We start from the raw sequence: 16,500 nt of genomic DNA, 5'->3' as shown, positions 1-16,500 counted from the left end.
ACTGATTGAACTCGGCAGACCGAACCTGTTTCCGGACATTCCCGAACCCCTCCGAAGACAGCCCTCCCCTCTCCTTCCCTTCCCTCCTCCCTCCTCCCTCCCTCCTCCCCTTCACGCCTAATGTTGCTGTACCTCCAACCCTCCCCCCGTATCAGAGGAGTAGAAACAACAAGCCGCCATTTTGTTTGTGCGGACAGCCCCGTCAGAAACAGGAGAGCAGAGATAACCGAGAGAAGAAGACGGAGCAGACTCCGGTCCACCGACGGAACACAACTCCGGGAAACCTACACGAGACAGAAGAAGCGAGGGGAGAGAAACCTCCGTCCGTGTTTATCAAGAGCGCGAGAAAGCACCACGGAGGAGAAACCGAGTCGGTGATATATATATATATATTTATATATATATATATATATATAAATATATATATATATATATATATATATATATGTGTATGCATGAGAAGGAAATACTCCGACAAATCCAAGGAAGGAAGGAAGGGGGGAGCAGAGAGGAGAGAGGCGGAAGAGGGTTTTTATATTTTATCATAAGGAAGGAGAAAACCTGCGATAAAAGAGGAGAAATCAACATGAAAAATCAGTATGTGTCCGTCGCGGAGGAAGGAAAGAGTCCGCATAGACAATTATATAAATAAATGTCTGCCGGGCAGAAGGGAGAGGTGGAAAGAAAGACGGGTTTAAAGAGAGAGAAGAAGAGGGGGAAATCAAACACGAAGGGGGGCATTTCTCCATCACAAAGAGGCAATGAGACGATTTTTGTCAGCCCTAAATATCTTAGGGGGTGTCAACATTTAGTGTGTCGATCTGAAGCTTTTCCTGCTTCGCAAAAATAGCCATAATATCTCAGCGACCCGCCGTCGTGTTTTTTTTTACCACATTTTTCGCCCCGTCGTTCCTGCTTTGCTAGCTTGTGCTCCGGTTTACATCATTTTTCTCTCTTCACTTGCACGACCAAGACATCCTGTAAAAGCAGAGTGAGTGGATTTTTGGAGAATATGCATCTTTCTTTTTCATTATCTGACATTTTTTTAAGTGCTGAAACCAACCAGGAGGAGGAACAAGATAAGTAACCCCCCCCCCACTCACACGCACAGATCTTGCAAAAATACAAACTAATTGGATCAATCTGACTTGTGCCCTGCTGATTGGCAATTATCACTTTGGATCTATACGGTCAAAGAAATATAAAGTCTGGTTGCACAAGAGCAGAGATTTTTTTCAACCCTGCTGACTGCAAAAAAACAAGATTTTCGACTGCAAAAACCTTGCAGAAAGGAAGGGGGGTTGCAACAAACCAAATGTGCAATAGGAGTTTCTGACCCAGTGCCTTGCATGGTCAACACACACTAAGTGCAACATTTTTAGGCCAACATGCAAAAGAAAAAAGTCGTGCATGGATATATGCATCCGCAATATATTTGACTTTTATCTCGAGTAAAGTGTTGGGACTCATCTTTTCTGCAGAACTGTACTATTCAGTTGCTGTTAAAGCCAATGCAAGTTGTTGTTTTCCCTCAGTATTGCACTTGAGAAGCACCACTTTAACTGCTGCTTGCTGGTGGTCTCCACAGTCCACACACCGGTTTGGTCTGGAAAAAAAAAAGGCACATTGGGCAAGCGGTGAGATGTCTGGTCAGGTGAGAGAAATGGTGAATGCAACCGAGGATATCTCATAACTGTTGCATGAGAAGCTGCAGAAGTTAAACACAGAGACACTCCTGGCTTGGTGTGTTTTTTTTTTTTGGGGGGGGGATCATAATTAGCATTTTTCGTGCCCTCTGATCTGATCGAGACACTCAGACCTGAAATACAGGCTTTCTCTCACGCCGACTATGGCGGACAGGACTGAGCTGAGCACGGAGGACGGATCTTGGGACAGTTTTCGTGTCGCAGAAGAAGAGGCCACATGAGGTTGTCACAGAGGAGGCCTGCACACGCTTTGCCTTTTTCTTTTTTGTTGTTGCCGACTCCACCTTCCCACCTCCTCCTGTTCAAAATCTGTTGAAGAAACACAATCTCCGACAGGGGAGGGGGACTGATCTCTGCAGAGAGGAGGACTAAAACCTGAGAGAGAGGGAGAAACTGTGAGGGAGAAAGAGTTGCTCTCCTCTCTCCCCTACCGTCCCTCCTCTAAAGCGGTGGGGGAAACCATCACAAGCATCTCTTAAAGGGATATAAGGATCTACAGCTTTTTTTTTTTTTTTTGTTAATTAGTCAAAAATATGGCCGATAATGTCCTGGAGTCCGGCCCGCCTTCAGCCAAGAGGCCCAAGCTGTCCTCTCCAGCTCTCTCGGTGTCTGCCAGTGATGGAAATGGTAAATATAATGCATGCATTTACTTATAAGCTGCACATATAAACTATAGCTTCTGCTGTTTGGTGTGTTCATGTACAGGTTAGTCTTTGTAGAGTTGCACTGCAAACTTCAGAGCTGCACCATAAACTAATGCATTTAATGTTTGTATATTGACTATAAAAAACAAGTAAAGTGTGAGAGTTTGGTGTTGCTAAAGAGGAGATGTGTCTCTGTTGTGCAGGAGGTAACTTTCCCTGCAGGGATGTTGTGATGTGTTAGCATCCACATGCTAACTACAGCTAACTAACTGTAACATCCAACCTCCCAAACAATGGAAGAGTCGAGTCACCCCAGGTTGCTTCAAGTTTACCTGCTGCTTTTAAAAGTTAGTTAAATGGAAAAATGAGAGTGTGTATATATGAAACAACAGGCTTCACAAATCCTCTGTTATCGTAGAGATGAAGTTTGTAAAGTAGCTTTAAGAGAAAGTAACGGTAACCTAGCCGCCTAGCTAACTAAGCTAAGCTCTGCAGATAACCGGCTCAGCTGAGCTCCATAGCTAGCGAAACAAAAAGTGTTTACTAGGTAAACCTCATTGTGGACAAGAGCAAGCTCTTTTTCTGTGTGTTTTAACTCTCTCTGTTGTTGCATTTAAACGTTTTGAGTCGTGCAGTCCGTGTGTTTCACGTGTTGTTAGCCGATACTCTTGTTTTATAGTGAACCAGCTATTGTTCCACTCTTCATTAAAGTTGAGCAAAGCGTTGTTGTTGCTCAGCAGACTCACTTAGTTAGCTGTGTTTGTCTAGTTAGACTGTGTTACAGCGTTTAAATGAAAGAGCAAAATCGCTCTCCGAAACGTCTTCTTCCATGTCTTTTTGTTCAAAGGCTTTTTTTAGTTTTCTTCAATGGTGCTACCGACGAAGCCCGTTCTTGTTCAGCCTCCATTGTTTGCTGCACGGTGACACCGCGCTGCACTTTTTTTTTGCAGCTGAAAATGATTCAACACTTAGCCCCAAGCAGACCACTTGAATACCTCTCACTTTGATTGTGTATTAAACTTTTATTGCAAACAAATTCATTTACACATGTTGAGCAAGAAGCTGTAAACTCTGGGCATCACCTCCTCTTGTTGCATCCTGTTATAACGAGACACATAGAGAACCATGATGATTTAGGTATGGGAATCAAAACAATCAATGTGTGGCCTATAGTTACATTACTTATAATATAAAACTTTATAGTATATATGACTGTGCAATATCTGTAACTGAATTAAGATTGGTGGCCAAAACCGTCAGCTCTCAAACTGTGTCAGAAAATAAGTTAATGTGAATTTCAAGCTTAATGTAGGTTTAATTTCCTACAGTATCTGGGTTGCTCATGCAGTGAGTACATTTATGCATTTACACATGTTGAACAAGAAGCTGTAAACTCTGGGCATCACCCTCCTCTTGTTGCATCCTGTTATAACGAGACACATAGAGAACCATGATGATTTAGGTATGGGAATCAAAACAATCAATGCCTATAGTTACATTTCTTATAATATAACACTTTATAGTATATATGACTGTGCAATATCTATAACTGAATTAAGATTGATGGCCACACCATCAGCTCTCAAACTGTGTCAAGAAAATAAGTTAATGTGAATTTCAAGCTTGATGTAGGTTTAATTTCCTACAGTATCTGGGCTGCTCATGCAGTGAGTACATTTATGCATTTACACATGTTGAGCAAGAAGCTGTAAACTCTGGGCATCACCCTCCTCTTGTTGCATCCTGTTATAACGAGACACATAGAGAACCATGATGATTTAGGTATGGGAATCAAAACAATCAATGTGTAGCCAATAGTTATATTTCTTATACTATAACACAAAAACGTTATAGTATTGGGACTGTGCAATATCTGTAACTGAATTAAGATTGGTGGCCACACCATCAGCTCTCAAACTGTGTCAAGAAAATAAGTTAATGTGAATTTCAAGCTTGATGTAGGTTTAATTTCCTACAGTATCTGGGCTGCTCATGCATTGAGTATATTTATGCATTTACACATGTTGAGCAAGAAGCTGTAAACTCTGGGCATCACCTCCTCTTGTTGCATCCTGTTTTAATGAGACACATAGAGAACCATGATGATTTTAGGTATGGGGGAATCAAAACAATCAATGTGTAGCCTATAAGATAAGATAAGATGAACCTTTTATTAATCCCCGGAGGGAAATTCAGGTGTCAAAGCAGCAACATCAGCAAACAGAGTGAAACACAGGAGAGGTAAAGGTATACAAAAATTGTAAAAACAATGATAGAGATATAAAAAATACAGAGTGAATGGGTGAATATAGTGTTTACAGTCTGTCAATAAATAAATGTAGTATGTACATATGTGCAGTCAATAAAGTGGTATAAAGTGTAAAGTGCGCCAGTGGTTAGAGTCCAAGATGGTTGCAGATAGTGCATGTTTAAAGTTCTTAAAGGCCTCATAGTTCTCATATGGAGGTCAGCCTTGGTTGTGGAGTCTGATGGCTACCAGCATGAAGGACTGACCCAGGTGCTTTGGGTTGTGCCGAGGGGGGATAAATCTGTGGCTGAAGGTGCTCCTCATCTTGACCAGCTCATTATAGATGGGGTGGTTGTATAGTTAAATTTCTTATAATATAACACAAAAACTTTATATTATATATGAATGTGCAATATCTATAACTGAATTAAGATTGGTGGCCACACCATCAGTTCTCCAACTGTGTCAGAAAATAAGTTAATGTGGATTTCAAGCTTGATGTAAGTTTAATTTCCTACAGTATCTGGGTTGCTCATGCAGTGAGTACATTTATGCATGAAATCAAACACTGGCACAGCATATCTACACAGCAGCATTGATTTTTCAGGAGAATTCAGTGGGATGTTGACATGCCAGAAGCTATCATAAATAATATAAATCAAACATGCAGGTTATGTTTCTGTGGGGCCATCTGAAGGGATAACCTGGTTTATGGCTGTTAAAGTAGAGAGATCACTGCCATTTCTATATTTCGTTGGATTAAAGGTTAAACGGACCACTCTCAAACAACTTTCCCGCAGTGGATATGACTTCTGATACTTTTTTCTGTTTCATGCTCTTGCACCGCATAACTGTAGATCCAATGCACACACCCACTACCTAGGTACCGTAGTGTTTACCCCGCTGCGGCTTCTCACCTTGACCCTACTGCGTTCACTCTCCATGTTTGGCACCAAATCAAACCACAAACTGATGCCCAGGAGAGAAATCCAGTCAGCGAGAGGCAGCTACTGCTGCACTGGCTGTCCAGCCATGGGCTCTAGATTAATGGTTGATAGTTTTCAAACTAATTTCAGCGATGTACCACACTTAAATTAGTCTTGAAAAATTGTGGCTGTATGTAGTGCAAATCCTAAATTTCCTGAGCTGTGAATCTGATTTTTCTTTTCTTTCATGCCTAGATTTTGGTTCACTCTTTGACCTGGAGCATGACCTCCCAGATGAGCTCATCAGTTCCTCGGACCTGGGGCTGACCAACGGAGGGGACGTCAGTCAACTCCATACCAGTCTTGCCGGACTCGGAGGAGGGCTCGGTTTAGGAGGCCAGGATGCGGCTGCGAAACACAAACAGCTGTCTGAGCTGTTGCGCGCTGGAGCACCGGCACAGCAGGGTGGCCCTAATTCCAACAGCACAGCATCCGGGGCTTCCATGGGGATGATGGGGGGTGTCGGTGTCTCCCCCGGTGGACCTCAAGGCATGCCCACCCAGGGCCAGCAGCAGCAACCTGGATTAATGCAGCAGGTTGGGATGGTTGGAGGGGTGGCGGCACTCAATCGGGCAGCCGCCATGATGGGTGCCCAGAAGGTCAACACTGGACAGCAGCAGCAAGGCTTGATGGGGGGGCAGGTGATGAATGGCTCGCCAAGAATGGGTTACCCTGGCAGTGCAGGCATGGGTAACAGTGGTAATCTGTTGGCGGAAACCCTACAGCAGCAGCAGGGCAGTCAGCAAATGGGACCTGGGGGTCAGGCAGGGATGAGACCACAGCAACCCGGAGCACTGAGCAAGGTAAGCACACGGACTCAACCCAGCAGGGTTGGGCACTGCACATACTCTAGTTGTCGGTCAGAAATTAACATCTCAGTAGCAACTATTTTATAGCAAATTATCAGTTGTGGTAAGCTGCAAATTGTAAATGAAGATGTTCTAAACAAAGTGTGGTTCTGGTGCTCTGCTGAATCCCACACCTGCATGTCGTTCAAATGTAAAAATACTCTAATTTTCTTTTACATTTAAAATGTTGTGCCGCTGTTAAAAGTAGGTCTGCACAATATATTGTTTTTTTTATTGTCATCGCAATGTCAACTAGGACAGCGATATTGCAATCAGATTTTTTGAGTAAGTTGAAAGAGAGTATCAGTAGGAAACTGCACTTTAAAATGTGACTATTTTTATATTGGTGCCTTTTTTAATTCACACAATTTGTTATATTAGCAGTATACTGAAAGCAGCAGAAAGGCAGAGTTTATTTATCATCAGTTTATTTATCGCAAGTAATATCGTTATCACGATATTCAACGGTATCGCATATCTTATATTTTCCTCATATTGTGCAACCCTAGTTAAAAGGGAATTCTACTGTAAATTGCAAGATCAATTTATTATTAAAATTTACTCACTAATTGGAATTAAAACAGTTTGGTCAATATGTCATAGCTCTACCATGGAAATTGCTGCAAACATTTTTTTGGGAAATGCGATTGATCTGGATGGAATTTCTCCAGTTCGTTAGAAGTAATTAAAAAAGTAAGATTCATGGTATTTACACTTGAGTTTGTCACAGTTGACCAGTATTATCAGGTTCAGACTCGAGTGACTCTGTAGACGGAAGTAGACCTGTAGTATTTGCTCATGTAATGCTGCTGAAGACGAGTTCTCCAGAGCAAATGCAGGAGTGAGTGTGGTTTATGTGTTGGACTTGCAGTCATATCTCTGTTTGCTCTGTGGTAGTGATGGTTAACCCCCTTGCTAGACAATATGCCACAGGATAATTTTGATCGAAGGTGTGAAGGCAGCACTGCAAAAAAATGTGTTTACCATAACTAGTAGCATAACTCTCTTTCCTGTGGCGGTGCACCAGCAAACACAGGATTTTTTTTTTTTGTGTAAAGTCTTGTAGTTTTAAAATATGCATCAGTAAAGTATGCGTTATACAATAACTGAGCTTAAACTGCACAGTTTCATTAGTCACATAACAACAATTAACAGTTCATTTCATATTTTTGCTGTTATGCCGTTGAAAGAGAGACTAGTTTGAGCGGATACTGAAGTAGCTGAAAATACTGTAGGCTGGATCTGAGACCATAGTTGGTGACCTTATTTCCAAAGCCTAAAAAAAGGCATTTAGATCATTACTGTGGTATTAATTTATGGTGGAGAGTAAAGTAAGGTCAGGAGAAAGAGGAAGTAACATTGTAACTGAACAGTCGCAATGGAAGCTCATTATGAAGGAATAAGTACCGGTGATATTTGTAAAGTGATGATTCGTGTAGTTTCCTCAGCGGCACCGTCGGAGCAGTTTTAAAAAAGTCCAATACAGTTTGATACATATGCAGTTGTTTTTGTAGTTTTAAAACTCATTTAAGAAGAATACATTGTAATACCGCCCCTATTTCTTCCTTGAATGTTTGAATATCAGTCGACTGGCTGCTTAAATCATGCTTTCATAGGTCATGAAATGTTGATCTCTAAACTATTTATTTCTCTCACTCCTCCTTTTCCCTGTCTCTCATTCTATGTCTTTCCCTCTCATCTTCTCATTTCCTTTTTGCTCCCCCCTCACCCTGCCCTCCAGATGAGTATGATGGCCAATGCGGGCCCCTATGGCGGTCCGTACGGCCAGTCTGGCCAGGGGCTGTCTGGAGCAGGGCTGGGCCCACAGCTCCAGAATAAGGCGGGTCTGCCCAACAATATGGCCGCTCAGTTCGGCATGGACAAGAAGGCACCACCGGGTCAAGGCATGCCTGGGATGGTAAGATTTGTTTGTTTTTGTTCTTAACAGGTGGATAAACTCTGTAGCCATCATTAGAAGCCACTTATATTACCGTAGATTAAGTTTGCATTCTAAAATCTCTCAAATGGTCAGAACTGTGTCTCAAAAGCATTTTGTGTCAGAGTCATCCTGGAGTTTTCAGTTGCCACTAAAGTCCCATTTGAATGAGATGCCAGTTCCTGGTTAAAGGATAAGTCCGGCGACTTACTGTCAAATGCCCGAACTTCCTGAACATCCTCTATTGCACCTGACTTATCTTTATCACCGACTGTTTAATATTCTATCGTCCATCTCCGTTACTGTCACGTCCCCTTGACCTCCTCCCATCTAAGTCATGGACTATTCTGCTTGTGTTTTGGTATTTAACTTCCTGTCAAACCCATCCATCTTTTTTTTCTGTTACGGTACGGCTCTGTGATGACAGCGTTGACAACTGTAGTCATTTGTTTTGGGTCCCTTAATGCCACCACTATCACTGAAAAACTTGTGTGAAAAACTTACTTTTTACTCTTTTGTAACATTTTTCTGAATTACACTTGTCCACAAACAGAATGGAACAGGTTGCTTTGGGGCGTGGACCTACTGTATCAAGTTGAAACAAGCGATTTATGACAAATTTGTGTAGTTAAGAAATTCTGGTGAATCTGACGTGGAACACCTGCACTTAAGGATAAGAATTCAGAAATGCTTTACATCCTTGTTTCATCATTGATCCTGGGTCATCAGTATTTTTCCAGGTTGGACTATTCCATCATATTTTCTTGTCCCCATCAAGGAGTGTATGGATGATGCAAGTGTATGTTGCTACAAACCAGTTTAATTTTTACAGACAAATCTGAAATTGACGGTGAAAAAAATTGTAATTGGTAGCTAAATTATGCAAATTATCTTCCAGATGTTTTATATGAACTCATACTCGTCTCAAAGGGGAAGCAGCTCGGGTTGAGTCCTCTGGTGAATAGGAGAATAATCGTCGACGTGGTTGTCTTGTAGGGATTTTAGTGAAGAAGGAGCTCAAATCACCATTACAATAATCTTACCTACCTCAGAGAAATGAATCCGTTTGAAGTAAGATTAACCAATGACACAGAACTTCGCTGCCAGATTACAGGGAGTCACAGTAGGTTTTTAACGTCCCCGTTTAAGTCGTTAAACTGTATGTGAACGTACAAAGTGTCTCTAAAAATATTGTCTCATTTGGTTGTTTGCCGATTCAAACTCTGTTATCCCTCAGTTTTTGTTTTTCTTGTGTGTCCCTCGCTCTGTCACATGCAATATCTCAAATGCCAGTGATTCAAATTAGAGCTAGACTGATAAATTGGCCAGGCTGATATTTGCTAATTGCAGATATATTGGTGTTGGTGAATATGTTGGCTGATAAGTAACAAGAAATTGTAGGACAGAAATGCCAAACTAGGTTTGAGGTAAATAAGAATCGGTTTCTACGTTACATAGTTTGTCCACCAGAGAGAGATATTGTCATCTGATTTTGTAAAACACTTTATATATCTCATCAGCAAAAATCTAACATCGGTCGAGCTGTAATTCGTGTGAAAGTTGGACATTAGGGAGATATTGATCAATTAGGCACTGATCATATTCAGCCAATAGAAGTGATCAGTAGTCAGCAGATCGCTGTCAACTTAATTTTTTCAACAAAGAATGGTCTCATTCATTCTTTAGACGGTTTTCCTGTTTTTAATTACAGAATTTCTTGAAGCAAACTTCTGAAAGTTACTTTTTTTGCATCATTATTTACAGAGTGTTTGATTAGTTGAATCATTTAGCTACTTTTAACTCTCAACTCTTTTAAGGTATTAGATGAAAGACATGGCCTTTGCTGCATTAATAAAAAGTTTTCACATGTTCTTTTGACAATTAACACCTCATCTATATCTATATACTATATATGTTTACACATGGCCAGACCAGTAATTGACATTTTTTCCCCCTGATGTTATACTGCAAAGTCTAGGGAAGATTGATCGTTGAATTGATTTGTTAGCAGCCGAGCTGTTACCAGATCGGTCATGTAAGTAGTATAACACCTGATCATTGCAGTCTTGTTAACACTCGTCTATGCTTCCTCTCTCCTCTCTGTCCCAAGGCCTCTCAGCAGCAGCAGCCCGGAGCAGTTGGTGGCGTATCCGTCAGCGGTGCAGCAGCAGTGGGAGGCGCCCAGGTCGGGCTCAGTGCCGTCGGGGCGGGTCCCGGCGCAGCGCCCCCCACCGCGGACCCCGAGAAACGGAAGCTGATTCAACAGCAGCTGGTCCTCTTGCTCCACGCGCACAAGTGCCAGCGGAGGGAGCAGGCCAACGGGGAAGTGCGGCAGTGCAACCTGCCTCACTGCCGCACCATGAAGAACGTGCTCAACCACATGACTCATTGCCAGGCTGGCAAGTCCTGCCAGGGTGAGTCTGTTGAATTATGCTGATTGCTGGTTTTATGGTGCGTGGTTTATATCATAAACACTAGGCAGTGTTTAAAGTTGTCATGTATCTGCAATTCATTTTTTCTTTTCTTTTTTATATGTTGTTTATATCCCTCTTGGTTTGCCTCCCAGTTTTTCGTTGTATCAGAATGAGTTATTCTCTCTTTAACTGCCTGTTCGACTATAATTTTTCCTTCCTCCTTCTCTCATCTGGATGTAGTTTTATTGTACTGAATGACTCATACAATAACTCCTTTAGTCTCTGGCTCCTCTCTCTTCCTTTTGACTCTTCTGACTGCTTTCCCCTTTTCTCTCATCCTTTTCTTGTCTCATTATTCATCTCCCTCCTTCACTCTGTCACAATTTCTCATTTCACTCTCTGTCCCTCTTCTCTCTTCTTCATGTCTCTTCCCCTTTTCTCAAACGCCTCTCCATTTCTGTCTCTTCTCCCCTCCAGTGGCACACTGTGCCTCATCCAGACAGATCATCTCTCATTGGAAGAATTGCACACGACATGACTGTCCTGTATGCCTGCCACTGAAAAACGCTGGAGACAAGAGGAATCAGCAGTGTGAGTGTTTCTCAGTCCGTGTGTGTGTGTGTGTGTGTGTGTGTGTGTGTGTGTGTGTGTGTGTGTGTGTGTGTGTGTGTGTGTGTGTGTGTGTGTGTGTGTGTGTGTGTGTGTGTGTGTGTGTGTGTGTGTGTGTGTGTGTGTGTGTGTGTGTGTGTGTGTGTGTGTGTGTGTGTGTGTGTGTGTGTGTGTGTGTGTGTGTGTGTGTGTGTGTGTGCGTGTTGCTCTTATCATTGAGTTATTACACTTTGTCTACCATGAAATGATTAAGAATCCTGTAGCTAAACAGTAAAAGTGCTCGATAGTCAGCTTGAATCCACAGATGTTCATCCTGTTACCTCCTCTTTCTCCCATCAATCCTCTCTCCCCCTCCCTCGTTCTCTTGACAGCTCTTGTCAACAGTGCAGGAGTGGGTTTGGTGAACTCTTTAGGTTCAGGGGTGCCTGGTGGACAGTCCAACACTCCAAACCTGAACCCTCCCAACCAGATTGACCCCAGCTCCATAGAGAGGGCCTACGCCGCACTCGGCCTCACTTACCAGGGCAACCAGATGCCACAGCAGTCACCACAGGCCAACATGTCCAACCAGGGCCTGCAGGGGCAGCCCGGGATGAGGACTCTAAACGCCATGGGTTAGTTTGTAATACCATTGTGCATATCATGTGTTATATGGTAACCTACTAGGACTATCACTGAGCATGGATGTTCATTCTTGACCTCACTGACAGTATGCATGACAAAATAATCTCAAATCAAAGGTCGACATACCAGATGTTTCGGAGCTTTAAATGGCATCTCATGTCTTTTATCAGTGAACGGGGCTGTCATCACAGGACACTTAAGTAATGTGATAACAGGTGTTTGTATGGCATCGGATGTGAATGGCCTCCTTGACCTCTTCCAGCCGCTGACTTTGTCACAGAAACTTGATTTGTATTTCACTGGACAGGTTCACTGTCATGCTAAGGAAGAACATCTCCAGCTGATATTGAATCACTGTTCTTTGGCTTGAAAATGTTCGGATTTGAAGATGTGTCTTATTAGCACAAGTTATTGTTGTCATCATATCCTTCAAAGTCTATAACACTCTTTAACTCTGTCCAGGTGGAAACTCTATGGGAGTGAACGGTGGAGTGGGGGTGCAATCCCCCAACCAGCAGTCCAGCCTACTGCCAAACGCCCTTTTGCACAGCATGAATGCACAGAGGTAGGACTGTTTTTGTCATATACATTAAAAAAGTACAGTTGCACATTCAAATGCAATGAAATGCATGTGCCCTGGCTCTTTCATCCCTTAAAATCGATATATAATAAGAATAAAGAAGAGGCAACAACAATAATACGAATTCTTAAAGTAATAATTAATAAATAAGTCACTGTGGGTAAAGTGCTTGCTGTGCAATAGTCAGGCTGCTGCTGTCATATAACAGACTTTAAGAAAGTCAAAATTGGTTCTGTATTGGCTTAAGTCTCCTTCCTTCCCTTCTTGTCATTTTCACCAGTTTGATGAATGATGTGGGGAACCTGGGCTCCATGCCCACGGCGACTCCTCCTTCTGCTCCAGGCATGAGAAAGTCTTGGCATGAAGACATCACACAGGACCTCCGCAACCACCTTGTCCACAAGCTGTGAGTTTGCTGTGTCTTGCAAGGACCCCTAATAAATCTAACTATGGCCAGGATCTCAAGAAATAAACTAATTTGAATATTAGATCAGATTAGATTCAACTTTATTGCCATTGTACAGGTACTGAGACAACGAAATGCAGTTTAGCTTCTAACCAGAAGTGCAAAAAGCAGTAAAGTCCTAATAGTAAGAAACAGAATTAACAGCTAGAGGTGTGTTATGAATATGGTGTATACACTATAGATCTGATATGTACAGTATAGACATAGAGATATCAGATCATTTTCAGCACTGGATGTTATTTGGCATCCTCCTTCCTCAAGTTAATTGTATCTGTGTGTCCTTCTTGTTTGTGCATGTGTGAGAGTAGTGTGCAGGCCATCTTCCCCACTCCTGATCCAGCGGCGCTGAAGGATCGGCGGATGGAGAATCTGGTGGCTTACGCTCGAAAAGTAGAGGGGGACATGTACGAGTCAGCCAACAGCAGGGTAAGAATTGTGTTAAGTATTGTGGTGTGACCATCAGTTTCCAGTTACGGGTTGAGGAAATAAAAGCATTTTTGCGCTGTTGCGATGTATCCTGTAACATCCTGTCTCCCTTCTAGGCGGAGTACTACCATCTGCTGGCAGAGAAGATCTATAAGATCCAAAAGGAGCTGGAGGAAAAGAGGAGGACACGACTCCAGAAGCAGGGCATGATGCCCGGCCAACCTGGCATAGCCTCGCCAGGCCTCCCGCAGGTGCCTCCCGGCATGGGACAGCCTCCCGGCATGGGACAGCCGCCCATGGCCCCTGGGCAATCCCCAAGTAAGCAAACACTGTTTTTACCTGCCTCACACACACACACACACACACACACCTATGTGTACATTTCTCACCCTTTTAAACATCTTTTAGTCCTCTGTGGTTTTACTGGTATTCAGTGATCCTGAAGACGAGATCTGTGATTCCTGTAACTCTTATCACCCTGTCAGATGGTCCTCACGCCGATCCGTCCATGGTCCGACCAGCTGGACCCAATCAGATGGTGAACAGGATGCAAAACCCATCAGGTACGTCTCTTAATTGGTGGAAATTATAAAAAATTTGCTTTCAAACTTTACTTCTCAGATGTTTTATTGTCATGATTAGTCATTCAGCAGGTTCGTTAGTTTTCTCCATTTTGCGTTAGCAAAGAGAACAATAGCCTAGTAAGATTACTGATAAAGAAACAGGACATGTGATGGGTCAGACTGACCCCCCCCCACTGTAGTACAAAGCATGTTAATGCTTATACTCTGAATTTTTGAATGCCAATAGATCACTACGGATTGAATATTTCATTTTTTCCAACGTTCAAACAGTAGTTTGACTTTCAAATAAGAAGTGACAGCCATAGTGTGAACACACCTCCTTACCTCTCATGTTAACATGCCTGATTTCTGTCCTCCTTCACTTCTAGGAATGAACCAGTTTGGTCAGATGGGGATGCAGTCGATGGGTCAGAGGTCTCCTCTTCCTCTTAATTCTCCAATGAACCAGGTTGGCATCACTTTCACCATCTCTATCACAGATTACTATGGGGTCATATGAACTTTATGCTTGAAAGTCACAGATGATGGATGATGATTTTCCAAAATTGATACTCAGGCCTCCTAAAGGTTTAAACGATATTGTTCTCCTAATGTAAGCACTGTGAGTAATCTCAGCTATGATCGGTGTGGAGGACGGTAGAGAAAAACCAGAAGAACCACATTTAGTGTTCACATTTGCATTAAAAAACATTTAAAGGCCATGCAACAGTAAATTTGACCGTACTTTCCTGTTCTTTATATGACTGTTGGCTGAAATGATGCCTTATTTATCTAAAACATCACACTCCCCTTGTCTCATTTCCAGATGGGTATGGGAGCACCAAGGATGGGTCAGTCCAATGCCACACAGTTACAGAACCAGTATCTCCCTCCGGGCCAGTTTCCCGGGTCCAGTCCTGGACATGGCTCTGGTCCTGGTGGCATGAACCAGCCAGGAGCACAGACTGCTGTGCCACCGGTAAGGATTAAGTGACAGAGTGATACTTCGCAACGTAAAGGGGATTGGGATTGTAGAGAAATTCAAACATATTATCTTCAGTTGGATGTGGGAATCCTGCTGAATAAATGTGAATGAAGACAAACAAGCATCAACTCTCAGAGCAGCTTTGCTGGAATTGATGTATAGTGATGAATATTGTATAATTAACTGAACCGTCTTCAGGATTTTGGCACATAATTCATGACCGCTTTGAGAGATGATCACAGTTCTTTATTTGCTCTATCTAGAAGTTTTAAGACTGATTATTTGTGCGTTTCGGTGTCTTCCCTCTTTAATTTATTATAGGTTTCAAAGAGATTGATTTGAAATAAAGTGTTGAGACTCAGATGTTCCAGAGTTGGGTACCTGGTAAAACCTTTTTGCTATAATTATCCAAACCCATGTTGCCCTCCCGTACTCTGGAGATCCAGCCAAAGTTTCTATAAGAAAGATTTCTAACCTCTGTTTTATCCTCCGTAGCAGAACCAGATGTCAACGCCGCCTTCCCTCCCAGTCAGCAGCCCTGCAGCACAGTCTGCCTCTTCGGCTCCAGGCTCCGCAGCCCCGGTAGGCTCCATGGGATCTGGTGGTGCCAGTGGTTCTGGGCCTCTACCCAGCCTGCCTCCATCCTCGCCCCGCAACCAGCCGAACTCCTACCCTCACTGCCCGCCCATCCGAACAAACTCCCCCTCACCGGCACGCAGCTTAACGCCTCAACCGCATCAAACGCCCCCCACGTTACCTCGTTCTCAGACCCCACAGCCACAGACTCCCAGCACACCCCAGCTGCCCCCTCCACAGCACCAACAACAACAACAACAACAGCAACAACAGCAACAACAGCAACAACAGCAACAACAACAACAACAACAACAACAACAACAACAACAACAACAACAACAACAACAACAAGCTTCCCAGCAGCAGCAGCCATCGTCGCAGGTGGCGAACTCTGAGAAGGCCAATCAGCTTCCACAGCAGGCGCTTGGGGGCGTAGCTTCCTCAGGGCCCCAAGCAGGTCAAGCTTCTTCGGTGCCTACCCAGAATGCTCATGTGCCATTGCAGCGGCCACAGACGCCGGTGAGTAACTCACCCTGCTATCGTTACTTTGCCCACTCTTTTCCCCACCCAGACTTGTTATCCTTAAACCACCTTTAAGCCTAAAGGCGTTACACACCGGTGGCGTTATTTTCGTGCAGTTAATTTGCACGTCAATATGTTATTTCAAACTGTTTTTTGCCATGAGTACTTTTACACAAAACACAAATATTACGCGGCGAAAAAATCAATTTCTTCCGGAACAAAGTCGTTTTTCTGAGCTTTCGCACCTAAAATAAATCACATTGTGCGGAACGGGTTGAGTTGCGCCTATATTTATGAAACCGCAACACGACTTTGACAAAGGAACCGCAGATCAGAACCACTCCTTCTGTTCTTGCCTTTCACAATA

At 43.1% G+C, this 16,500-nt stretch overlaps 1 protein-coding gene across 13 annotated transcripts in view; it reads left to right on the top strand.

The window, feature by feature from the left end:
* Positions 1–147: 147 nt before the first annotated feature.
* ep300b (E1A binding protein p300 b) overlaps positions 148–16,500 on the top strand; it is a 41,562-nt gene continuing 25,209 nt past the window's right edge. For 4 of the 13 annotated variants that reach the window (XM_037792646.1, XM_037792642.1, XM_037792641.1 and 1 more), the window contains exons 1-14: positions 148–2,333; positions 5,780–6,387; positions 8,174–8,350; positions 10,479–10,782; positions 11,260–11,373; positions 11,763–12,005; positions 12,478–12,580; positions 12,876–13,001; positions 13,349–13,487; positions 13,604–13,805; positions 13,973–14,050; positions 14,440–14,519; positions 14,877–15,029; positions 15,531–16,130. In XM_037792646.1, the coding sequence (XP_037648574.1) occupies positions 2,240–2,333; positions 5,780–6,387; positions 8,174–8,350; positions 10,479–10,782; positions 11,260–11,373; positions 11,763–12,005; positions 12,478–12,580; positions 12,876–13,001; positions 13,349–13,487; positions 13,604–13,805; positions 13,973–14,050; positions 14,440–14,519; positions 14,877–15,029; positions 15,531–16,130 (3,021 nt within the window). In that variant the 5' untranslated portion in view covers positions 148–2,239. The remainder of the gene's footprint in view (positions 2,334–5,779; positions 6,388–8,173; positions 8,351–10,478; positions 10,783–11,259; positions 11,374–11,762; positions 12,006–12,477; positions 12,581–12,875; positions 13,002–13,348; positions 13,488–13,603; positions 13,806–13,972; positions 14,051–14,439; positions 14,520–14,876; positions 15,030–15,530; positions 16,131–16,500) is intronic. The other 9 variants (XM_037792649.1, XM_037792648.1, XM_037792639.1 and 6 more) reach the window with 5 other exon arrangements.

The sequence above is a fragment of the Sebastes umbrosus genome, chromosome 14 (assembly GCF_015220745.1).
Source record: "Sebastes umbrosus isolate fSebUmb1 chromosome 14, fSebUmb1.pri, whole genome shotgun sequence".
Taxonomy (NCBI): Eukaryota; Metazoa; Chordata; class Actinopteri; order Perciformes; family Sebastidae; genus Sebastes; species Sebastes umbrosus.
This window is presented reverse-complemented; position numbering and strand designations above follow the sequence as displayed.